General features: G+C 33.5%; 2 protein-coding genes and 1 long non-coding RNA gene across 5 annotated transcripts; all 3 read right to left on the bottom strand.

Annotated features, from left to right (window-relative positions):
• Positions 1-400: 400 nt before the first annotated feature.
• LOC146930784 (uncharacterized) lies at positions 401-4,015 on the bottom strand. Its single transcript, XR_015006473.1, has 3 exons — positions 3,878-4,015; positions 3,683-3,784; positions 401-810 (listed from the first exon to the last, which is right to left on the bottom strand). It is a non-coding gene; the product is annotated as an uncharacterized LOC146930784 (long non-coding RNA).
• Positions 4,016-10,169: 6,154 nt separating this feature from the next.
• On the bottom strand, positions 10,170-16,475 carry LOC146930783 (uncharacterized). 3 transcript variants are annotated; one of them, XM_085702253.1, is made up of 13 exons: positions 16,124-16,475; positions 15,106-15,614; positions 14,153-14,355; positions 13,875-14,072; positions 13,604-13,675; positions 13,149-13,244; positions 12,767-12,846; positions 12,525-12,603; positions 12,161-12,371; positions 11,815-12,011; positions 11,562-11,667; positions 11,281-11,370; positions 10,170-11,191 (listed from the first exon to the last, which is right to left on the bottom strand). In XM_085702253.1, the coding sequence occupies exons 2-13, from the start codon at positions 15,608-15,610 to the stop codon at positions 10,485-10,487; spliced, it is 2,544 nt and encodes an 847-aa protein (XP_085558379.1). In that variant the 5' UTR covers positions 15,611-15,614; positions 16,124-16,475; the 3' UTR covers positions 10,170-10,484. The 3 variants fall into 3 exon arrangements, with proteins under 3 accessions (XP_085558379.1, XP_085558378.1, XP_085558377.1); XM_085702252.1 differs by having other exon boundaries at positions 16,413-16,475; XM_085702251.1 differs by lacking the exon at positions 16,124-16,475 and adding an exon at positions 15,712-15,964.
• A 6,802-nt stretch (positions 16,476-23,277) lies between these two features.
• LOC146930782 (serine/threonine-protein kinase UCN-like) lies at positions 23,278-25,028 on the bottom strand. Its single transcript, XM_085702248.1, has one exon. It carries the CDS (start codon positions 24,854-24,856, stop codon positions 23,588-23,590), a length of 1,269 nt encoding a protein of 422 aa, XP_085558374.1. The 5' UTR covers positions 24,857-25,028; the 3' UTR covers positions 23,278-23,587.
• Between the last annotated feature and the right edge of the window lie 928 nt (positions 25,029-25,956).

Below are 25,956 nucleotides of genomic sequence, written 5' to 3'. Positions count from 1 at the left end.
ATGATGAGGTATTTTTTAAACTCACTAGAGATGAACTAGTGGCATTGATGATGAGGTACTTGTTTCTACCGTTAAAGATTTGCTAAAGAATGTTCAGGGTAAAACCAAATAACATAACATCCTTAGCAAACATTTTAAAAACCAACTTGAGAAGAAAGTTTCCTTGAATTAAGAGATTGAGAATTTTAAAAATGAAAACGAGGTTTTAAACACTGCTCAATCTGTTGTACCTAGCAAGTGTAACTCTGAAAAATATGAATATTCTTTCCAAGAGTTTCTCTTTAATGGGGTATAGAAAGAACCAAAATGGCATATATGATTTATAGTGTTAGTACAAACAAACTTAAAGATATTGGATATACAATAGAGGAACAAAAACCTAAAGTTCCTACACTGGATATGCAAAAACATGAAAATAAGTCGTGTTCAATGTTGAAAGCTTTCAAGCTAAAAAAGAAATAGTCCTTTATGTTAATACATCCTTTGGACAACAAGGAGACTCTGGAAGTTCGTTAAAATACAAAAGCTGACATCTAGAAGATAAGCATAAGAAGTAATTTAAAATACAAAATAATTTAAAACATGAACATAAGCATACACATATATTTGAAATGCATCTTATTTTACACATCAACGATGTTTGTGGATCTATGTCAGGATTCCACGTGATATGCATCTTATATATTGACGCACTGACTACAACATAAGACAAGTCTCCACGTCACTCTGCGTTGACACTTGTGGCATCAGTTACATGAACGGTGGAAGGGAATACATAATCCTCTGCTACATGCTCCTTCTCAAATGGATCTAAAACATATATAACCAACACATAAGGGGTAAGATTCACATACACATATAAAGTGGGATAGAAATGTAAAGTAGCATGTCACACACATACAACCAATCATAGCAACCTCAAAATCACTCGGATTATCCCTACTTGTTTGATGCAACCTGAACTATATGTTGACACAGTTGATCCTAATGCCACCAACGGCCCCACAATTCCTTAGAAAGCGCCATCCAACTACACATGGAGTCTAGATGTTATAAGTCATCATCCCACCAATATTCAGTCAGAATGACCTAATCCTTAGCGACATTCCATCCGCGTGAATATAATTACACCTTAGTGTTTGGTCGGGATGGTTGACCTCGTGTATCCCATACCACACGGAAGTGGCCTTACAACAATGATGCAAACTATATGAATCTCTCAGTTATCATAAATTCTACCTATCGCTCCACAATCATCCGATAAACTAATAAAATTGTTTGATAAGTTTAGTGGTTCAACAAGCTAATCAACGTAAACTGGCATAATAGGACATTTGTAATTTTTAATTAAATTTATATCAATTAATATTTAAGATATTTAAAATTTGATGATTTAAATTTATTAATTTAACATTTTTTATATATTATTTTTAAATTAATAAATTTCCTAAAATCTTATTTTAAATTTATTTTATTTTATTTCAATTTTTATACTTTATAAAAAATTAAACAAAAGAAAGTTAATTGTGACAAGACTTTTCTTTTCTTAAACATAAATATATTCTTTTTTCTTCTTAAACGTAACATTTATTTTGAATGCTTCTTAAACGAACATTTGTTGTTAAGTAAACGTAACTATTTATTTATTACTAGACATTGAAATCTGAAGTTTGATTTAACCTGACATTTTTTTCTTTAAGTGTAGCTATTTATTGCTAAGGGTAAAAATGGATTTTAGTTAAAGTGATGAGGGTAAAAGTGAGACAAAAGATGATAAGATATAAACTTTTTAGCTCAAACGTAACTTTAAATAGCGTCTGAAAAATAAACTATAAGGTAGTAAGATAAGCTATAATTGTGATGAAATATCAATTAAGAAACAAGACTTTTTTAATCATATGAACTTTTAAGCTATAAATTAGTTTTTTTTTTTATCTTGGCAAACAGACATATTGAATACATTTTTGTATCCTTGTAAGAGGCCATTACTTACCTTAGAATTACATCACCTTTAGACATTGATTCTCCATAGCAATAGAAGGGATTGGGATTTTATTTATTCATCATTATGGTGAAATCCAATCATTCCAAGGTTCTTTTATTAAATTGCATATTTTTCCAAAACAATAAAAACTTTTCTAATTTTCTTAAGACTTGTTACTCAATTCTAATCTTCTTAGATTATATATCAAGCACCTTTGGTAATATGTCTCCTTAAACATATCTATATCATTCACAAGGAAACAACTATAACAATGATTTCATAATATGTTTAACACGGAAAATGTGTGTAAGAGCTCTCTCTCCCCTAAAAAAACTCGGTTCTCTCCCCCTCTAAACTTCAGATCCGCCGCCTTCATCCCCTTCCAATCCAAACCTTTGCTCTCAAAGATGTAGAACCATGGCGGTGGTGATGCGATGATGCACTGTTGTTCCGTTTTCCACGTATTGCATCCGCATCACCTGGTTAGGATTGCTCCCGGTGGCCGCCGCGCCGGTGAGTTTTTCCTGGTGGTTGTTCTCAGATTCGTCGGTTCTCTGCTCTTCTCCTTCTAGTGTCCGCCTGTACCTCTGTTTAATCCTCCCTCGCCGTTTTCCTTTTGGTTACCGCCGTTTGCAAGGAACAGAGAGGGTTTCTGCGGGATTGCCAAATGTTTTGTGCTTGTTCCGTGATCTCAGAACACCGCCTTTCTGTTAATAACGGCTGGATTTGTTTTTGTTTCGTCTTGGTGGTGGTTTGTTGGTGGTGTTTACGGTGGTGGTGGTGTAACGGTGTTTGTTTGTAACCGGATGTCGGTCAGCGGCGTCTGGTTTGTTCGTGTTTGCCTGATTCTTTGTTGTTGGGTGGCTTGGTCGTTTATGTCTCCGATGGTTTCGTGTTTGTTTTTAAAGACTGGTGGTTCTGGATTTTAGCCTTTTGGTGGTATGGGAGTGATGTAGCAGCTTGCTTGTCGCGGTGTCGGTTCGAAAACCCAAAAGGGTTGGTTTCACAAAACCCGAAAGGGTCGGTTACAATAACCCGAAAGGGTCTGTATTGACGTATTGGACTCATCCCTCGATCTGAGTTCTTACGTGTTGCATGCTCGAAAGAGCTTTTATACTTGTTGTTTTACAGGGAGCTGTTGGCACTTGGATTTTGCTACCGTGTTGGCGGTCGATCCATTCGCCATAACTAAACTCTAACTATTCTATGCAATGTTCATTTTTCACTCTTTTTTTTGTAACTTGGTTTCGCGCCCGTACGCGGGTTCGCTGGGTTGCGTTTGTGATTAGTGAACTTTTGTTATGAAAGATTAGAGTAGATCCACTTAGGCTGATTTATCTTGTTGTATTCCCATTTGGGTTTTCCTGGGTCAGGTCCTACGTCCCTCCAGTCTTTGTATCTTTCTCTTTTTATTTATCATATTTTCTTTTTGCTTAAAAAAAAATAATGTTTAACACGATTCTCCATTATAGGGTTTTAAATTTTATTTTATTGTTTTAATACCTCTTGTACTAGTTTTTTTAAATGAAGAAATATATGTTTTTGTTCTAAAATATATATTTAACATGCTTGTAATGCTATCAAAGATATTTCTTGGTCGGAGAAGTATGTGAAACATTGAGACAATTATAAGAGTAAAAATATTATAACAAGTAAGGAAAATAAAAGTCTTAGACATAATAGAGAAATAATTTTTACCTTGGCCTACTAACATCACACAATTACCCTGTGTGCACCTCAATAAATGTTGACGAGGACCCGGAAATTTTATTCGACAATCGGAATCACTAACACATTGTTCTATAATGTAAAATAAGAATAACGAAATATTAATAAAAATTATTGAAAATTTTGTATAAGATAAAAAAAAAATGAGAATGAACTTAGTCGCACCGGCTTCTGCAACAAGCAATATGGAAACAAATAGGATCACAATATAAATAAACTTGAGAATTTGAGTCATTTTATTTTCACCTTTGCATATACCAAATGTATAATTGTTTGAACACTCTATATAACAAAAAATCCATGGAATGTTTACATCAATTCAATAGATTTTAATAATTTTTTTGCCATACGAAATTCCTCATTAAAACTAAAATAATTATTAGATGTCACAAAAATGCATTTATGCATCATATTTGTCTCTATAGTTCATACAACAAATGTTACATAAAAATATTGCTTGTAATTATTGTTTACCAACTGTCCAATGTTTTTTATTTCTTAGCTAGCCTTTCATAATATATATATATATATAGAGAGAGAGAGAGGATAATCAATATTATAATATGTTGTTATGAGTGGAATTGATCTCACATGTCTTTGAATACGGTCTCGTGCTCGAATCTTGTGGTTAAAGAAAATGTAGTTAGAAGGGTACACTCCATTGAATGTGGAAGATATGATCCTCTAGTTGGGATTAGTTTTTGATAGACAATGGATACTCTACACTTGTAACATGGTGAAGAAAAAAGACAAAAAAAATCATAAAAGATAAATAATAGTATAGAGCGATGCAAAAATTATTTGTAGGAATAATACTTTAATGAAACTAGACTGAGGCTCAACCCTCTAACTTAAAGTCTACAAAGGAAGAGAAACCTTGTTGAGGCAACTCAAGGAATCTGACTATCATGTGCACAATAAAAATGCCCTTTAGCACTTAATAAAGTGTTTAGATCCCATGTGAATCCTCTGCGCCATCAGGGAGGGGAAGGAAGGGCTTTGAGGGGTGAAAAATAATGAGGAAAATGGAGAAGTCTTTCACATTTTTTGAAAGAGAATATTTTGAGAGAATGATAAACTAATGCTTGTGATTCATATATTTTTAATATTAAGAATATTATAACAACATAGATTAAATTTGAAGAGTCATATAAACCCTCTAAAGCCCCCACCCCCCCCCCCCCCCCCAAAAAAAAAATCCTCCACCAATACAACTTTTTAGTTCCCCAAATGAGGAGGATTTTGTATTATGAAGAAAAGTTAACTCCTCAAAGCCCTCCCCTCCCAATATCCTTTATTTCTTCCACTTGCTTCTTCTTTTTTTCCAAAACTCTCCCCTCCCTTCCCCTCCAAACTCGCAAACAAAGTCTTAGTATTGCTGCTACTGGTGGAATCTTTAGGGACCATAACACAAATTTTGGGAGCCTTTTCTCATGACATTGGGCGCACCAATTCTTTGATGTGTAGAGAAAAATTAGTAGCAACCAAAACCAAAGTGATAAAACAATCACAAACAATAAAACAAGATAAGGAAGAATAATAAAAACACGACGATATTTGTTCATCTACTTAGACTCAAATTTGACCTACGTTTGAAGGAGATAGATCTCTCTAATTCACTATCAATGAGTCATTTACAAATAGAAAGCAAAAGGTTACAAGAAATTAGCTTTCAACCGTAAACCCTAATTTCTACCATTTTTCCAAATATTATCCTATGACCAAGAAACTCAATGATTTTACACCCAAGGTGTTGAATGGTGTTTCCAAAACCTAGAGTCTACTCAAAATCCTTCAACCTTTAGCCTATTGATTACATAGGGTGTGTTTGGAGGGTTTAGAATGGAAGAGAGGGGAAGACTTTATTTTCTACTTTAAATTACGTACACAATAAAATATTTTTTAAAAATTGAAATAAGAACATGTTTATATAATATTTCAATCACACTTAATTTATTTTGAAAAACATTTTATATTGTCCGTAATTTAAAAAAGAAAAGTAAACTCTCCCCTCTCATCCCCATAAACCCTCAAACGAGCACAAACCGTGCTGAAACTTCTTGTTTGTAGTCTGTCCATGAATTTGTGTCTGAGCACAAACGAGCTCCAACTGGGCGCAAAACAACAACCTCCTCAAAATCCCATGTCTGAGTGCAAAATGGTAGAATCATAAAAAAAAAAAAACATATTTTTAAGGCAATTTTCGATAAAAATCCATTGCTCACATTTTGCAAATTCCAATGTTGAATTTACCAAGAGACAATCTCCACAAAAACATAAATAAAATCAATTCAATTTAAGGACAACTCACTCTTTAAACATTTTACTTTTTAATTCATTATTATTTTTCTCTTTATCTTTCCAATTCATTCATACTGATTTGCCTTAAATCAATTGAATTTATTTATTGAAATGAGGTATAAAAGTGTAATTACCTAAATAATTATAACATTCATATATTAGTAGTTGGTAGTTGATTATATTTTTGTTCATTTTGCACACCCTTAAAATTAAAATGCTTGACTTTGCACGAAGTGCACTCTCTTCACACATTATAAAATGGGCCCTTTGAGAATATCGATCATGGTTTAATGAACTCGCGGTATGTGAGTAACTTTGGCACTGATCTAACGGATATACAATGTTCTACGAATTGGTACATATATAGATGTATGTATATATTAGCATTAGTTTTTTTTTTCTTTCTAAAGATGTTATTATTTGCATTTTTTAATAAATAATTTTCTTAAGGGGTTTGGAATAAATATTATTTTTTTGACGGGTTGAATAAATATTATTATTTGCATTAGTTGAATATAATATATATAATAAAGTGTATATAATAACGTGTATATATAAAGGAATATACACTAGTTTTCAAGATTTAACCAACGACTTTTCTAAAAAACAAATTTAAAAGTTAACAATCTGCTAATTGTTTTGACCTATAATATACTAACTTGATATTGATTGGGGTCAGATCTAATAGAAAAGGTTATACTTCCCAAATGTGGAAGAATTATTTGAATTCTAGATAGGGGACGTACTCATATAGCTTCCAACACGTCTCAAATACACTCATTGGTCGAACCACTTAGTTTCAAAGAACAATATCTATATATTATGTTTTGATGATAACATGACTATTAATAAATGAACAATGTTCCGGCATGGGCCGAGCCTAGCCCTGCATATGGTCCAAAGGGCTCTTTACGCAAGCTTCATTGGGTTTGTGGCACTGACCGGACACGGGACCATGAACCGAATGGAATGGTCCATGCCACAACCTCGCATGGAACCATGCACCAAATAGATGTCCAGGTAAAGGTAAAGGTAAAGGTACAAGGTCCACAAACTCTAAGTCTACTCCGTAAACATCTAAAAAAAAAAGTAAAACACTTTCCCTCTCTTAGATCATTTTCCTCTGTCCTCTCTCTAGGCACAACTTCAGCACCGACCTCTTTCCCTTTCCCTCGATCCAACCCCATAGCCAAGATGTAACCGCTACAAAGGGTGATGTAACGTGCACCTCCCAACGACCACCGCGCCGATGGGTTTTGTTGGTGGTGGTCTCTGCTCGACGAAGTTCTCTTCTTTTACTTCCGGTGGTCGTCGCTCCCTATGTTTAATCCTCCTATGCTGCCGTTCTTTTGGATTGCCGCAGTCTGCAAGGAACTTAGTGGATTGTTACTCAAATCTGGTATCTATTCAGTTTGCCATGGGTTTTCGGGTGAGATTATGTCGTGTTGGCTGCTTGTCGTCGTTGGTTTGGTGGATTCTGTGTTTTTGTTTTGTTTTGTTGGTTCGTCGAGGCTGTTTTTGTCGTCAGTTTTCATTGCTGGTTAGATGTCGGTGTATGTGGGTTTCTAAGGACGTGTTGGTCTCATCTTGGTGTTCTGTTCTGCCGCACTCATGTCCTTGCTCATGTCCACCTTGGGTTTTTGTTTTTGGCCTCGCTTTTGGTCCTATTTGGGTCGTGTTGGTGGGTTCTTGTCGCTTTTTGGCTTGGTTTTTATTTACTCCGGTGATAGACGCATTATCCTTGTCACCGGCGGCTGCATTTTTATGATCTGGGTTGTGTTTCTGCTTCAAACTGGCATCGCTACCCATGTTTTGTTGTTGGGTTTCGTCTTCCTCTAGATTGGTGTTGGTATTGCTGCTTGTTTTCATGGTGAGGCGGTTTGGCAGTGTAATTATATCTCTATCTCTGATTTGTGGGTATATTCACCATGACTACTTCTTCGGAATGTTATGGCGATATTGCTGCTTTCCTTGGAGGCTTTCAGCTTTGCTGTTTTGCTCTTGTTCTTGCTGGTCGCGATGTAGTGGTGGTGGTGGTGATGGTGTTGTAGTGGTGGTGGCGATGCGCGATGGTGATGTAGTGGTGGTGATGGTGTTTCAGTGGTGGTGGTGGTGATATGTGGTGATATGGTGGTTGTGTTGATGTGTGGTCGTGGTGGTGATTCGGTTGTTGTAGGTAATATCTTTTGGAGGCCGCCTCTGTTATTCGGGTCCACTTTCGTTGTCGCTAGCTTTTGTTTGAGTTTTGGGTTGTTAAGGTGTTTAGGGTTTTTGGAGGGTGCGTGTCCTTCGAACTGAGCATTTTTTCCTTTTCGATTGATGTTTGCACCACCGCAAATCATGTCGTCTGTCTTACATATTGTGTACTGGATTCTAGTGGGCCGGTTACTTTTGCTTCAATATCGAGAGTTAGCGTCTAGCTGCAATCTTGTTTGGCGGACTACGGTGTTTCTCTAGTGGACTAAGGGTAAAGGGTGCCATTATGATTTGGTCCTGTAGTCTAGTGGGCCGATCGCTTTTGATTCGAGATCGGGAGTCAGTTCTTTGGTTCAAGTTTTGGTTTTGGGATTTTTTTATGTTCTTTCGGCGGACCGGAGGTTAAGAGGTGGTGGAAGCTGTTTGATCTTTAGAATTGTGGCTCAGCTTTGGTGATGCGAACAGGGTGTTTCATTTAGAGGGGTGTTATTTTGGGATGAGTAGTGGCGATGCTGGTTATGGATACTGTTTTTTAGTGGTCGTTTCGTGAAGGGGTCTGTTTTAGGTGGTGATGTTTATTTTGGTGGGTGTTGTCATCAGGGGTGTTGAAGGTAGGGTTTGGCTAGGTGTTGTGTGTAGGGGTGTCTTTTCGTGAAGGAGTCTGTTTTAGGTGGTGATGTTTATTTTGGTGGGTGTTGTCATCAGGGGTGTTGAAGGTAGGGTTTGGCTAGGTGTTGTGTGTAGGGGTGTCTTTTTTGGTTTTTATTTTTTGGGTATTCCGCCTATATACGACGCCTTTTGTTTGTATCCTTTGAATCACCGGTCTCTGTTCGTCTTGAGAAGAGATCTGGTTTCTAATAAAATTTGTTGTTCAAAAAAAAAAAAGTCTACTCTATAAACACTACCTCATACACATTGGGTCAGGTAAGCTCACTTTTATCGAAATATACTTATCATTCAACAACATTTACCGACTTGACAATTAGAGAGTGTGCAGACATACCACCCCATTCGTTCAGAGAAAAAGGATGTTGTTGACAAAAGTAACATACTCAAAGGTCATTTAGTGCCATCATTCAAGAATCTCAAGCCTGGCAAGATCAGTGGCGACTTTATCGAGGAACTGAATCTCAGCACAAACCTTTCCATTCTTCTTCAAAGGAAAATTTTAGGCAAAATTACACAATTAGTCCCTTAACTTAATTTTAGGTAACACTTTCGTCCTTTATCTTTTTTTTATAACGATTTAGTCCTTAATGATATAAAATGACAATATTTTATCATTTTTTGTGAGATTTTTTCAATGAAATTTGATTTTCTAGGCTTGTATGATGAAGATTTGCGTTTGTCTATGAGATTGATGAATTTTTTTTGGAGTTTTTGTTTATTTTTTTCATTAAAAAGGATAACTATGTTGTTATTTTCTAACATAAAGGACTAAATCGTTACAAAAAAAAAGATAAAAGACGAAAGTGTTACCTAAAATTAAGTTAAAGGACTAATTGTGTACCAAAATTTTATGAGGACTAAAATAAAAAAGTTTATATATTTATAGGGACCAAAATCATATTCAACCCTTTTGTTTTTTTTAAAAGAATAACCCTTTTTAGTTATAAACAACTTTTTTTTGGAATAAATAACCTCTATATATGTTGTACCAATTTTTTATATAAATAATAAAATTTATAATTATTTTTAAATTAAGTATTTTTATTAAATAAAATTGAAAAATAGCATAACTCCTGCCACCACCAGACATAGGATAGCGATCACCACCACACAGCTGCTGACCACAACCGCGTCGGCCGCCAGCAGCTCCCTGGCCACCACCACTTCCAATTATTAATAAATAAGTAAATAATTAAATAAATTCTAATAATTAAATATCTTTTTGTTTTTAACATAATAAACAATTATTTTTAAAATATATAAAAAAAATTAATATAGACTCATGGATTTGGAATATTCATCAATTGAAAATATGATAGGATTTGGATTTAAATTTTGTACAGAATTTTTATTGGATTGTAATTTGTAAGTGAATTGTTTTGATTGGTTCATTACAATCAAAACTCAAATCTATCCAATCATCCCATTTTGCCACCCTAAATTTGATTAGAGCACTTGGTAGAAGAAATTCATCAACTAATCTTTCTACAACTAAATTTCATTTTTTTTTATAAAATTAAATTTTGATTATTTGAACTTTGTAGGTGGAACTTACATGTATTGTTTATTTCAAGCCAATAGAATGTTGAAATAAACATATATTGTATCAACCTTGAATGTTGAAATAAACTGTATAGTGCTCATCCCTGAAGTTGAATAATGGCTCTAAAAGAAAATTCTGGTTTCCTCCTTTAGCCACAAAACTGATAGGATGGTATTGCCTTAATCCTTTCCCGGAAACGAAACTTGCTGCTTGGTTAAAACCAGCTTCAGAATCAGACTTGCACCTGAGCTTAACTCCTGAACCAGAGCTCATATCGCTATACACGTAACAATCTTTATTACTTTGTGATTGTAAAGATATTGTTTGATTTTGTCCATCCAATCCCGGTACCACAAGAAAAACTGAAGAAGGCCCGCCACGGGATGAATCTACAACAATAAGAGGTTGGTCTGGTTCTTGGTGACTTACAATCATTCCAGGAAGATCAATTGGTTCTAGCATCACAGTTTTACTAACAGCGCCTTTTAGGATAAGTCTAAAGGTAGCTTGAAGAGCGACATCAGTACCAGGCTCAGGTGATTTTTGCATCGTAAGTGATTGGTTTGAATTTGTTATAACAAAAGTTGATTTATCAAAGTCTTGTGAAAAAGAAACTAGTTGGCTATTGTAACTAGATGGAATTGGAGTAATCGAGTCTGCAACAGCTTTGTTAGCACCGGTTTTAATGTCCCAATTTCCAGTGGTGTGACCAGCAAGAAGATATGGCCCGTAAAGAATAGCTTGAACGGATGCATATTCCGGTCTGTCATCTGAATTATAATTTGAAAACACAATATCAGTAAGGGTAATGACAATCAGCATATTCTTTCATTGATTATCTTGTGATGAAAGAAGCTACCTTTTATGGCTTCTGTTCTGATGATAAGAGGCAACTGAAGGGTCAGCTTGTCACCGGCACTCCACTGTCGTGTGACCGACAAAAAATTCCCTAGAGATCAAGACAGTAAATATTACTTTCATGTTTCAAGTGTAAATTTTTCCTGCTATAAAATACACAAATATGTAATACTAGTGTGTATGATAGTTTGTATGTGTGTCCGAACTTAATATGAATGGCCCAAGAGTTTGTTCTTTTTCAAGGTGATTAAACATTCTAGGGAATTAAAGACAGATTTAGACCTGGAGCTGGCAGAGATAAAGTTTCAGAATTCAATATCGCCTTGGCACCGTCTCCACGACTCCAAGATGGTACACGAAAGTTCAATGTTGATGAAGTCCCGGTTTTCTGCAGAAATCAATTTTTGAAATGATACAAGTTGTAAATAATGCTAAAAGCAGCATTATAAATTTATAATTTCAAAGGTCCAACACATGCTGGGTCATTAGAAGATATGTGGTTAAATGAGATGCCAAAAGAAAATGTATTGAGTACCTCATTGGGAGAGAAGGTAAATGTCACTCGAAGGTAAGGGTCCGATGAAGCTGCTGGAACAACTGTCTGAGTGAGCAAGGTTTTCCCTGATTTCCAATTAAATGAGCTTGATATGTACTGAATGATGTATAGACTAGGATTATTCCCTTCCTCTTCAAAATAGATAGAATCTCCCAGCTTTGAGAATGATTCAATTCCTAATGACAAAGGAGTATGCAGTCAATGAAACTCATATTATAATAAAAATTAGTACAGTCTGATTTGATTTACCAGGTGTACATAATCTTAAATGGAGTATGCAGTTTGATACATATTAAAAAAGTAAAAACCTAAAACAAATACCTACCTGTTCCATAGCAGCACCAGAAAGTGTTAAATGGATTTCCCCAACTATGTCCAGTTTTAGCTTTCGAAACCCCAATACCTAAAGGAAGCATATAAATCATCACACCAGGATCTGTTCCTCTTTGAATTCCGAGTACACCATTCGTTAAGGCACGCTCATAATAATCTGCATAAGTGACTTCTTTGGTCCATCTGAACAGGTGCCGCGAAACCTGAAATCATTATCTTGCAACATAAATACTTCAACAGAAATAAACTAAGAATCATCCCTGAATATCAAATAGTAAATCAAGAACATGATACGCATTTTTAACTTCCCTTGGATTACATGATGAACTAATCGAATGAAGAGTGATTGGTTGTACCTTCAACATATTATAAGTTGTGCATGATTCTTCATTCTCTGTTGTTCCAAGGTTGTCTGCTATTCTCTTTGGATTACTCCTGCACAAAATTGAAGTGAAGGGCTTCAGAAAGAAATCTAGAACCGAGTATCTAAAAATAGAGGAACAGAAACTTTCTACTTGATTCCTTTTAAGATGAAAAAAGAAAATATCCATGGATACTTGAATGTAAACTGAAACTTAAAATGCTGGCATCTTAATACCAGAATTCACGGACTGATGTCCCTCCAGTCGCATAGCTGTGAGAAGAGTTTACAATTTCCATAAAGAATGATCCGATTTCCTAACACGCCAAAACACAAGAACAAATATTAGAAAATTGAAAATCATAGCATATGGAAAGTTATAATTGTTTCTATCATTAAAAGTGAAAGTGTACTTCACTAAACTATGACAGACCGAATGTCTGTAAGTATGAATATGGGTGTTTGAATGATTATTATCTTCAAATTATACCACTAAATATTACAATTACAAAAATAAATAAATAAATGATATGACGCCAATAAAGAGAAAATAAACATAATTTTCTTCAAACTTAGTGATATATATACCAGTCATCTACAATGTGCATAAATAACTCACCCTATAAAGTGGATCACCGGTGACTTCATACCGCATTTGAGATCCAACAACAATTGGGATATGTGTATTAGCATGAAAATCAGCTATGTCATTAGCCTACATGAAAAAAGAAAATTTCAAAAATAATTTTGGGACCAGTCATAAAATTAAATACAATTGCTGAACTAAAATACTATTTCCTTTGTAGGTGAGCAGAACAACATTATAAGTAATATTCTGGTATATAATTAAAATTTGATATGCTCATCATAAAAGTTGAAGCAGAAATAAGGCTATAATTAAAATTTTCATGCAGACCTTCTGGTATATATTGTATATCTGCATGTTACATAAATGCGCTCTTAAAGTTAATGTAAAGAACAGATGCAACCTCTTGAAATTGACAGCCAAAACAATTTAAGACAATGCGGATCACATTGAATTATGTCATAAAAACAAATATTGATATGTGTTACCTGTACGGCAAGCAATCCTAAAAAGCATGGCTTGTCGAAAAGGTGAGCCAACAATAGATGCTTTGAATCCCCCTGCATATAGCATACCAAGACAGATTTACATTAGGGTTGTAAATTACAGCGATAACTAGGCGCCATAATATGCTAGCTTTGAATGACATGCTTATAAAATCCATCAAATATGGATTAGAATCCATGTCTGTTAATTTTTATACTAAAAGGAAACATATCCAACCGGTGAATAACATCATTCATGAACTAGTTAACCTACCGTTACACTATATAATTTGTAAAGAACATCATTCATTCCTCCAGTTTCCTCATTCAGTGATTGATAGTGTCTATTTACAGTGTACTTCGATATAACATTCACCACTCGGTCGTAAAAGTAATCGACCATCCATGTCACCATTTTGAGAGCTTGAGGGTTTCCAGCTACAGTATATTGATCCAACAGGCCGGCCAAGATCTGTCAAAGTTGAATAATTGAGATCACACAGTAATAAGGCCAAAAGCACTTGCATAATCAAAATCTAGTTTTGGTTATACCTTGTGAATGGTGTAATAGGGAGCCCAAACAGGTTGAATATTTTCAAATCGATCAAAAAACTCTGGTGGAAATGCAGAGAGATATCCTGTTCCAATTTTTTCTTGACAAGCGGATAGACCGGCAACAAGAGCCGACATTTTCTCCTTCAGGCTATCATTCTTTGTGCTGGCCCACATTAGAGCTGATGCACTCAAGTAATGCCCTTCACATTGTCAAAAAAAAAAAAAAGGAATTAGAAGTTAAACTTCAAAAGTGAATTGCAGAAGCTGAAAATTGCAGGCAGGACTACTAATTGTAATAGAACAGAACAGAACATGCATTTTTGTGTATAGTAGAGTCTACACATTGTGTGAGAGAGATATTTCAGAAGTTATGGGCCAACTTCAAACTAAGTAAAGTTCAGTTTAGTACAATAAAGTTATAAATAAACATTATACATGAAAAGTCTAAAAGATTAGCTTTCCAAAAGCTTGAGAACATTGGTTCCTGTTTGGGGGAGGGGTAGGTAGCAAAACATAAAAAAAGAGTTTTCTTGTATATAGCTGCAACTTTAATTCAACTTAACTTTTTAATCTTCTAAAAGCTCTGACTAGTTACTACACATAAAAGTGGAAAAAGCTTTACAAGAAAGACAGACTTATGCAAATAAATGCTAAAAGGGTTGTAAATAAAAGGTTGGCAACCATGATTTGGGCTTCGACATAACAGTTTTTGATTTTTCAGAAAATACAACACAACAATGATTGAGGCCTGTATTTTACTGCGATTCTTTGCAATGTCAAAGATCGCAACGTGGCCACAACTGTTACCACGACCACTATTTAAAACCCTGGTTGCTACAATCACATTGCATTTCAAAACATTTTTTGTTATTCCCTTTCAACTAAGAAAACTAAAGACCTTGGTACAAATAAAGAACATTAAAAAAAAAAATTGAATCTAATAAACTAACCAACAAAATGTCCTCTGAGTTCGGTATTAGGTTCCTCCCATCCTCCATACGGTGTACCAGGAGTCGGTAAACCAGCCGTCTTCCTGAAGCTCCAAATCAACCTATCAACATCTAACATCAACAAATACTCCAAATTAGTCTTCTGTGCTTGAGCATGGATAGAACCTTCAAGCAACCTCACATCCCCAAGTGGAACTTCTTTGAGAAATCCAACAGGTGGCTTAAACACACCCAAATTCTTAATTTTCCTATACATTAAAGCCCAATCATGTTGGTTTTCTTCTGATAAGATCTTCCTTGGAAGCAAAGCTGCCCAAGCAGATTCATCGGTCGGTGTCACATGATAATGAGACATCACTTCTTTCTTCCATGTCTCATTCTTTGATGCAAATAGCTCATACCGAAACGTATGTGACTGAGTCGGAATGTTTGTGCATTCTTTAATAGTAACACAACCACGCAGCATAAGTGCCATAAACATAAACATAAACACAAAAACCTTCATCTTTCTGAAAAGTTCAAAACAAAAACACAAATATATTAGAAATAAGAAAGAAACCTTAATCTATAAGTCATTAAGCTAAACTTAGATATTTCATTACTCACCAGAGAACAAACTTGAATTAAAGTAGTGGTAAAATGAATGTAAATGCAAGCCAACCCAGAAATTTATATCTCAACTAAATTAAATTTGAAGCTAAGAAATAGAGTAATAATCTAAAAAGATTAAACTTTAAGAGATTAATTTGGAGGTTCTAATTGAAGGAAGTGAAAAAGACATGAACCTTAATTGAGTAAAGTTAACAGAATATAGAGAAGATATAATAGAAGGTAGAAAGGGTATAGTTAAAATGAAAACAACATAGACATGTGAACTAGAATATATATAGATATGCACAAGAAAACAAAGATGATTTCGAATGAAGTGAAGATATGTGACCAATAATGTAAGGACTAAGGATTAATATCATCTTGTGAAAGGAAAGTAAATAAAAATTATTAGCTCATTAGCACTAACACTTCTGATGAAAAACGTGTCCGGTGGACTTGTTTTTTTGTTCACATTTTTACATGTGTGACGTGTTTGTATCAGTGTCGTGTTTCTAACACCTCTGATGAAAGACGTGTCTGGTATATCGTGTTGAACACTAGTAATAAAAATCTAGTATAAGAATTTGTGGAGGGGAGAGAAAAGAAGAAGAATATGAGTAAAGACAGAAAACATGTTGAGGCTTAGAGAGAGACAAGGACTCACGGATGAACAATTGACATAAAGAAAGCACGGGTGTAAAAAGTAAGAAACAAACCTGGTTATGAGGCATGGGAGGAATGATTCTTTGTGAAAAAGAAAAAAAGAGTATGGTGGGAATGATTCATGTATCTTGAAAGGGTATTGTTTTTAAAGGTGGAGTTAAGTCATGGCATATGCCTTTGCTCCATATGTGGAGTGGAGTAGTAGTTAATTTTATACAATTAATACGGGTAAAATGGGCATTTAGTACATGCAACTAATACTTGAAAATGGACATTTAGTTTCATAGAAAGGGACATATATAATCATTCTTATCTAAACAAATATAGCTGAGTTCAATTAGTTAATAAACCTCCTTTCAAAAAAAAAAATAGTTAATGAACTTAAGTGAAAGTCATAAATTAGGAACATGATAGTCAGAAATTAAGTTTAGGAGGGATTAATTTAAAAATGTAATTTGGGGAAGAAAAATAAATTTTTAAATGTATATCTTATAATAAATATTAAGAAATTAATATTGTCAAACAAATATTAAATGAATCAACATTTTTTCCTAATAAGTTAACCTTCATGCTTGTTTTATATTTTGTTTAGTTAAAAGACTTTTGTGACGCATTTTTACCATCGTCTTTTATAAAGGGATTCTCTCTCTACCATTAAAATGATTGAAGATGGTACAAGTGTTTTACATGTTTTTTATCATTTGTTGTCTTAGATTAAAGTGTTATGTTATTTGTGGCCTGATTTTCATTGTCAACATGTTTCTCGTTAATTTAATCAAATGGTTGACCCTACCGAGTATGGTACAGTCTTGATTAATTTGTCCTTTAAAAATGTTTAATTTAGTTTCGAATTTCATGCATTTGCTCATCTTTGAGGATTAAACTTGTATTTATTTACCTAAAGATTTCTAATTTACTTTGAACATTTGACTCCTTTTGTTAAAAAATATTAAGTAAAAATGATCGGGTATACATTATCTTATCAAGTTTAATATATATATATATACACACACACTAACCAAAATATAACATACTACTATAAGAAAAATTAAAAATTAAAGTGATTATAGTTTACCCGTGATGTCCTATTCTAATAATCCTAACTACTACTACTAGTAGAGTTTGGCTCAAGTTTCGGTTTATTGGCTGGTGGCACCTCTGCTATTAACAAAGGGCATGGACGGATTACAGTATCACGTGATCAATCTGCATAATACTATACAGAAGTGCATTTTTGTAGCATCACGTGATCTATTTTATATTTTAAATATGTTTTTGATTTCTTTTAACAACATTAATTAGATGATGTGATTAAAAAAAAAGGAGACATTCATTTTGAAACAATTTTTTTTACCAATAAATAACTTGGGAGACAATATTAAGGATAAAAGAGATATGACCCAATATAAACTAATTATTTTAATGGTTATCACTTATGAGAGAGGGTTTTTTTTAGGTGATCGGAGAAGGGAAGTTATCAGGTAATTTTGGGTGCTTAATATCAAGGCAACATGCTTCATTACTTATGACTTCTTGGGTAGATATTTCTTAAAAATGTCACCACTATATACAATTATGATATTAAATGATATGAATAGACCTCTTTCTTGTTCTTAAATTAATTTCCATTCAAGAAATTCTTGTTCTTAAATTAATTTCGATTCAAGAAATTAAATGATCTAGAAATAACTTTAGGTTTAATATATGACACTAGAAAACCGATTGAATATAGTTGTTGGAACAATTAGGGTTCCAAATTTTAAGAATGAAATCAAAGAAAGAGGGAAAGGTTAAGAGGAAGATAGTGATCAATTAGTGTACGAGGAATATAAATTTTGATAACAAGCGAGTGAATACAAAAAGTTTATGATAGGATTTACTTATATATAGTAAGCAATCCAAACTAACAACCTCAACAAACTAAACAACTTCCCTGACTTGCTCAACAAGTCACTAACTAAAAAATAATTATCTAAACAATAATAATCGATTCAGTAATCGATGCATATATTTGAACATAATGAATCGATTCTCTGAATCGATTTAGAGCTTACTTGTACTACAAGTAATTACTCTTAAACAAGAATTATATCATAACAGTATTGTGCAAGGACATGCCTTATGCAGATGTAATTGGTCAGTTTCTAGTTTTGAGCTTATTGCCTTTTCCATTAATCCATGCAAGAATAAGGTTGCTTTTAGCAGTTTTAACTAGTTTAACTTATAAGGAACATTTCCTATGTATAGGTTATGTACTGATTAAGAAAAACGTACACAGTCATATTCATAGGTATAAACCACTTTGGGGATTGAATTACAAGTCGTTGTTGAAGTTATAAATACTTCTCTTATCGGTCACATATACGGACATAATTCATCTTTGAGAATCTTGTCTTAAACTTGGAAGGGTATGGCTTAGCCTTATAGTATGTGGTATTGCTTTCACATAATTAATTAATATCTTGTACTGCTTTCATATAATTCATATCTTGACGTGGACATGCATGTGTGGTTAGCAGTCATCCACAATTTGTAAAGAAATTAGTTCTCGATTGAAATTGTGATAATTTTTTTTTAAGAAGCTAGCACACTCCTAAGTCCCTAGTCAATACCACCAGGCCAACTCAAGTGGGTTGAAATTGTGACAATTAGTTGAAATAGTTTTTGAATTTTGCAAATTCACAAATAAATTTTCAAAAATTTATTTTGTTAGTTCATCTATTGAAGTATTCTCCTTATCTCAAATATAAGTAAAACATAGTTAAAAAAAATTGATGTATTTGATTCAAATTTAGACGACATACGTCAATTTATTTCATCAATTTATATTTATATTTAAGATTTGAATGGTATATTACTAGAGACTGACGTGATAACCTCAATCAACATTTGACTTTAATAGATTCCGCATCAAGTTGACGGTATCACATCACCCTTAATTTTTCTTAATCAGAACAATTAAATTCATTGAAAAGGATAAAATTGTACACCAATAATCTTATTTGTAATTGTTTTTTTAATGACAAATATATATTATATATTAAAATAAAAAAGAGAAGTCTTCTACAATAGTCCAAACATACATACAAATTTGAGTACAAGAAGTACTCAGGTCAAGCGATAACAAAATCAAAGAAACCCTCCCACAAAAAACATGAGCAAGAACTAAAACCACAACAAAAACACACAACTCTTAACAGGAAAACCCAACCACAGCCGAACAAGAGGAAGAGTAGAACCCCTTATTTGTAATGGTTAATGTGAGCAAAACATCTAACTAATTTACAAGGCTTGTAGTTAGACAAATCTATGATATTGTTTAAAATGTTTCAATTAGTATTTTGATACATTAATTTCTACTATTCTTTTACTTAAAACATTGAAACAACATTTACAAGAGGAACTTATTGAGGAAAATGTAGAGCAGGCAGCAGAGGAAAATGAGACAATTGTAGTCCATTAACCACCACCAAAAATTGATGTGCAACTAACTGAAATTTGGACCGAGGTCAACTTTTCTCTAGAAATATGTTCGAGCTAGTATCACCGCTATTTATAAAAAGAAAAGGAAACATAAACCGTTAGTGTAAATTGGTTTTAGTTTTTTGTTGGCACGACAACGGAAAAAGCACAACCGTGCAATTTTTTTAATAACGATCATATGAAACTTGTATGCACTGTTTTCCTATTTTCTCTCTTTGATTAGTTGTTATTTACTCAATCTGTTGATTGGTTGTTATTGTTCTTTCATGGATAATAAGGTGGCTATATAACATTGCTATTTAATATTTTTTTATAGTGGCCGGAGTTCGAACCCTGACCTTGCATATTTTATGCATCGTCCATACCAACTGAGCTATGCTCACGAGGACGCTCTTTAATCTTACAAAATGTTCAATCATACTTGAGTATTTAACAATTATTTCTAAAAAGAAATTACAATACTATAGACAAGTTACATGACGACATTTTGAGTTCTTATTATTGGACAGTAGTGTAAAATTATATTTCAACATCTTCATTAAAAATCATATATAAACGAGATACCAAGTTTTTGTGTAGTTTTTTTTTTCTTTCCAATTTACTCTTTATTTAAACTCTTTAACTTACGATTTTATCTTTATTCCTGTTATTTCTCAAAACCCTTGTACTTCAATTTTTTTTATAGCATTAAAAAAATACTTAAATTTTTTATTGGTGTCCAAATATTTATTTCCTTCTGTTTATTACAAGAATGCCTTCAACCAAAACCTAAACACGTTTGTCAATTTTCTTTGAAAATTGCTCGTCTCACTTTGATTTTTTCTCATTTTCACTCCGAAATTCCACAATTAACCCCATCGTAAGTTAACTGCCGCTGGTACCAAGTACAAGTTAACTGCCGCTGCAACAGTTAGCTGCCGTTAGTAGGAAGTGACAATTAATTTACATTGAGGTTAATTATGGAAATTCGGGATAGAAATGAGCAATTTTGAAAGGGGGAAGAGCAAAATTCAAATCTTGAATGTAAGCAAATCATTGGGCCGATTTAGGATATAAGAGCTTTCTGTCTCAAAATATGGCACATAAGAACAATACTTTCTGAACCCCACATTCCTAACAAAAAATATTCTTAAGTGTATTTGCAAGACAAGACAATAATAATTGTTTTGTTTAAAAGTACACATCCTAATAGCAAAAATTATATATATTTTTTGAATTTGTGCAGTTTCACTTTCACCTTGTTGTTTTTTTTTTTTTTTACTAAGCAAAACAATTTAGGTACCAACAATTTATTATAGGAGTACACAGATACAGTAACATCTCTCTTAGCATTTTAGTACAATAAAAATATAGAATGTGTTTATGCATTTAAATATTAGGTAAGAAATTGTAAAAGACAATTTAGTAAAAAGATAACATCTCTCTTAAATACCTCTTAGTCATTTTCAGAAGAGAAAAAAGTGTACCGTAAACCTATATATATATTTTTTGTTGATATTAAATTTAAGGTAAGAGGATGGTCCCGGATTCAAGGTGGGAAGATATTTAGTCTCAATAACACTTACCAACTTATTTACATTTATCTCTCTACAAATGCTAGCGGGGCTCAAACTCGAAACCTCTCATATTCGAAGTCTTTCTTCTTAAACACTAGATCAAACATTTGAAGTTATTGTAAACTTATATTAATTTAACGATAAAATCTTTGATGTTATCAAATCGTTGAAGTCATTATTTTATTGATTAGATCAAACCTTTTTAAAAAAAAATCACTTATTTTAAAAATTTTAAAGAGTGTTTTGAAAACACTTGTTAGCAAAACCCGTTAGGTTTTCATTCCAAATCACTTTTTCTTATTTAGGATCATTAGATTTTTCCTATGAAGCCCGGATACGAGATACGATACGGATACGATACTGCACCGATACGCCGATACGGGAAAATTTCAAAAATCAAGATACGATACGGCTGGGATACATTAATAAAAAAAATTATATAATTAAATGTACAATATAATTATAACCATTTTTTAATATGCAAATATATTAACAAACAAAAGAAACCAGTCATAGGCTCGTAACACATCAACATAAATATAAATAATATTGACGATTAAGAGAGTGATGATTAGTCAATTACATACACAATATATCCCAAAAATAGCACTTAAACATAAATATAAATAAGATTGACGATTAAGAGAGTGATGATTAGTCAATTACATACACAATATATCCCAAAAAGAGCACCATAAGTGTTATACAATATCCAAAAGAACGTCCCCGTGAGCTTAGCTCAGTTGGTAAGGACAATGCATAATATATGCAAGGTCCAGGGTTCGAACCTTGGACACCACCAAAAAAAAAATATATCCAAAAGAACATTGTTAGTGATATACTATATCGATCCAAAAAAGAAGCACTGTATGCGTATCGGGAAGTATCATGCAGGTCATGCAGGTATCGGTGCAGGATGCGCTGGGGATACGATGCGTCATCCATTTTAAAATATCGGGGCTTCACATGATTTTTCCCTTATAGTATTAGTTTTGAATACAATCCTTGTTCTTTTACAATTATCGATCCAAAAAAGAAGCAATGAATACGTATCGGGAAGTATCATGCAGGTCATGCAGGTATCGGTGCAGGATGCGCAGAGGATACGATACGTCATCCATTTTAAAGTATCGGGGCTTCACAGGATTTTTCCCTTATAGTATTAGTTTTGAATACAATCCTTGTTCTTTTACAATTATCATTATTGCCTTTGTGTTCGAACACAATCCATGGTTGGTAATTGGACAAACTTTTTCACTACCAAAAATATATCAATGAACACTACCAAAAAAAATTGTACAAACTTTTTAAGGCAGGAAATCGAAAATTTGGTATATGCAATGATTTGAAATAAATCGCACTCAATGCACCTTGGAGATCGCAGTTAAACTATTTTTTCTTTTTACCACTTTCTTTCTTTCCAAAACCATAATAAATCATGTCAATTTTAAATAAGATTTCCTCATTGACCTTGTTCTAGAAACACATCACATCATACGAAATATTCATTGTGTGCATGTAATAAATGGACTACTCTAGTTTTATTATAGTACATATATGGAGCGTTCACTTTTGGAAAAAGGAAAGGAAGTCGTGCACATTTTACTTGCCATTATAATATCCAATAATGGTGTAAAAAATTTTAAAGTAAAAAAGAAAAGTTATACTAATAATCTGTTTCTAAATTTTATCAAATCATTGCTAAAATCGTATCAAATTGGTTCAGATAACTAGTATCTAAATTAAATTTTTAACTGAAATAATTCATAACAAATGATCTTCTAATTTTTTTTCGAGGCATACTTATCTTCTAATTAGACTCTATATTAAACTAGGCTCATTTTCTCTAATGAACTGAATGAATCACAAAAGAGCTATGTTGAAAAATAGAGACAATGATCTTGTGTATGTCAAGCATATCGAAACTTATTGGTGCTAGTTACCTTTTGGTTCCAATGGAATGTCTTACCAGTAAATATTTAGCCAAAGATGGAACTATACTATCCCGATCTACACTACAAATCCAATTACACATCATATTTTCATAGTTCAAACATTGAAATTTAAATCGACTAACTATGCCATTATCAAACTAATTCAACTAATTATGCTATTCCCGTTCTTTATGATCTACCATTGAAATTTAAAAAACTAACTCTTGCACGTGCAATCAAGGACTTGCTCGTGCATTAGAATTCCGTTAAGGAAACATTTTTTCTCAACTTACAAGACGGCGACGGCGGCAATGACGGCGATTTCAAATTTTCAAAATAGTCCTTAATACCCACACCACCAGTCCCATTTGATAACTTCTCCGACGAAAATTCCCCGGCATCATCGTCGTATCTCGCCGGAAGAAACGGCGGCCGAATCACCTCCGTCAATATATCCCAACGTACACCTTTGAAAAATGCATGCTCTTTAATCTCAACAGCTCCACGTGAATAACCTAATCTCTTCTTAGGATCCTTCTCCAACAATTTCTCTATCAAATCCGTCAACTCCGTCTTTTTTCCGACGAACTCCGGCGACTTCATCAGCACATTTTTAAACGTTTCTTTCCTATTCTTCCCCTTAAACGGTGTTGTACCATAAAGCATTTCGTATGTAAGTATCCCTAGCGCCCACCAATCAACGGCAAACTCGTGTCCATCGCCGCGAACAACCTCCGGTGAAACATATTCCTCCGTTCCGACGAACGAGTTAGACCGTTCGCCGTTTGAGAAACTCAATTTTCGTCGGCTCACCGGACTAACTCGTGCCGACTTAGCCTTCTTCAAGTTCAAAACATGCATCTTATTATGATTATGAGAAGATTCAGTTGGAAGAAGAGGTATCCAACGAGAGAAATTTCGACGATGTTTTCGCGAAGATTCTGGAAACTTTGAATCTGGTAAAGGTGGTGGTGGTGTTGCAACAACGGTTTTAGAAGTTTTAGGGTTAAGTTTACGTGAGAGGTCGAAATCCGTTAACGTGACGTGACCGGAATGTTGTATGAGAACATTTTCTGGTTTTAGGTCACGGTAAACTATGCCCATGGAATGAAGGTGGTCAAGAGCACAGAGGATTTCAGCTAGGTAGAACCGTACAACGGACGGAGAGAAAACACGGTCGTTTTGACGGTAACGGAGGACATTGAGGTCACCACCGGGACAATAAGGTAGGGCCCATGCAAGAAACTGTGGGGATTCATATGTGCCAAGGATTGAAGGGAGGAAAGGATGGGAGAGGGTGGAGAGGACTTGGATTTCCCAACGGGCGCGGCGTTCAACGTCGAGTTTGGCGTGGATAGAGGTTTTGTCGACGACTTTTAGGGCAAAGAGGGTGATGTTGGTGGTGGTTGTTGTGGTGGTGGGGTTGTGGACGAGGAAGACACTGCCCATGGCACCTTTTCCTAGGATTTTGAATGCTTTAAGATTATCAAGGTCTAGCTCCAATGGTGGTGGAGCTGGTTCCATTTTAGTTTCAATGGAATGGAAGGAGGGGAGGGAATGAAGGTGGAAGGATTGGGAAGAAATGTGGTTTTGTTGGTTGGTATATGGTTTTTTATAGCCTTTTCTTTGTTTTTGGGTTTTGCTTTTCAATGATTTTTATTTTATTTGTTTAAGGATAATCTTCTTACCTTAGGATTCCTATGTTATTTTGCGTTCACTTCTTAACTACATAAACATTGCGTACCACACTTTATGTTATTAGAGAAGGTCTTGTCTAAAATGTACAATCCACCGTATATAAATCTATTTTTTTTAAGGAATAAATCTATTTTCTATAATTTGATCAATAAATCTCATTATATATTCTGTCAAAAAAAAATCTCATTATATTAAATTATATTATCTTTAATGATTATATTTATTGATCCTATGATGATGGAAATAATATTTTACATTGTGTTGGAAATAATCTTTTACATGGTGTAAAACTTATTTTCCTTGTGCATCAAAGACCTAACTCATATAGAAACAATAATTTAATATGCTTTTATACCAATAAATTAATATGATATGACTTATTGATCTAATAATAGAAAACAAATTTGTGCATATTTACTCATACACATTAAACAACGTCTGTTTTTGATGGAATTTGAGCATTACTCGGTGCACTAGAATATTTGTCAAAAGAGCAAATATCTAATAATCAAGTAATTTTATGAACATGATTTATTTACAAGTTTATTTCATATTAAAATAAATATTAAAATTATTATATATGTGACATATATAGTTATATCGTACTATAAATGCATCAATATTTAAAATTTAAACTTAATTATAAAACAAAAATATACCAAACCTCTATAATAAAGTGTTATGCTCATAAAATTGTATCAAACAACATAAATTATTCCACCAAATCTTAAAAATAAAAATAAAAAGACTATCCAAAAAACAAGAGTTTAATAAGTTCTAAAATTATTATAAAGGTGAAAAAAAAGGGTTAAGTACTTCAGAATTTTTTAATATCAGGTAAAATCAAAATAAATTAACTTGATTTTACCACAAGTTAAATCTCTCAAAATTGGATTGAATTCTGATTCGTCTCATCTTCATCTTGC

The sequence above is a fragment of the Medicago sativa genome, chromosome 4, assembly GCF_051527215.1.
Source record: "Medicago sativa cultivar Bolivia chromosome 4, Bolivia_mono, whole genome shotgun sequence".
Classification (NCBI taxonomy): Eukaryota; Viridiplantae; Streptophyta; class Magnoliopsida; order Fabales; family Fabaceae; genus Medicago; species Medicago sativa.
This window is presented reverse-complemented; position numbering and strand designations above follow the sequence as displayed.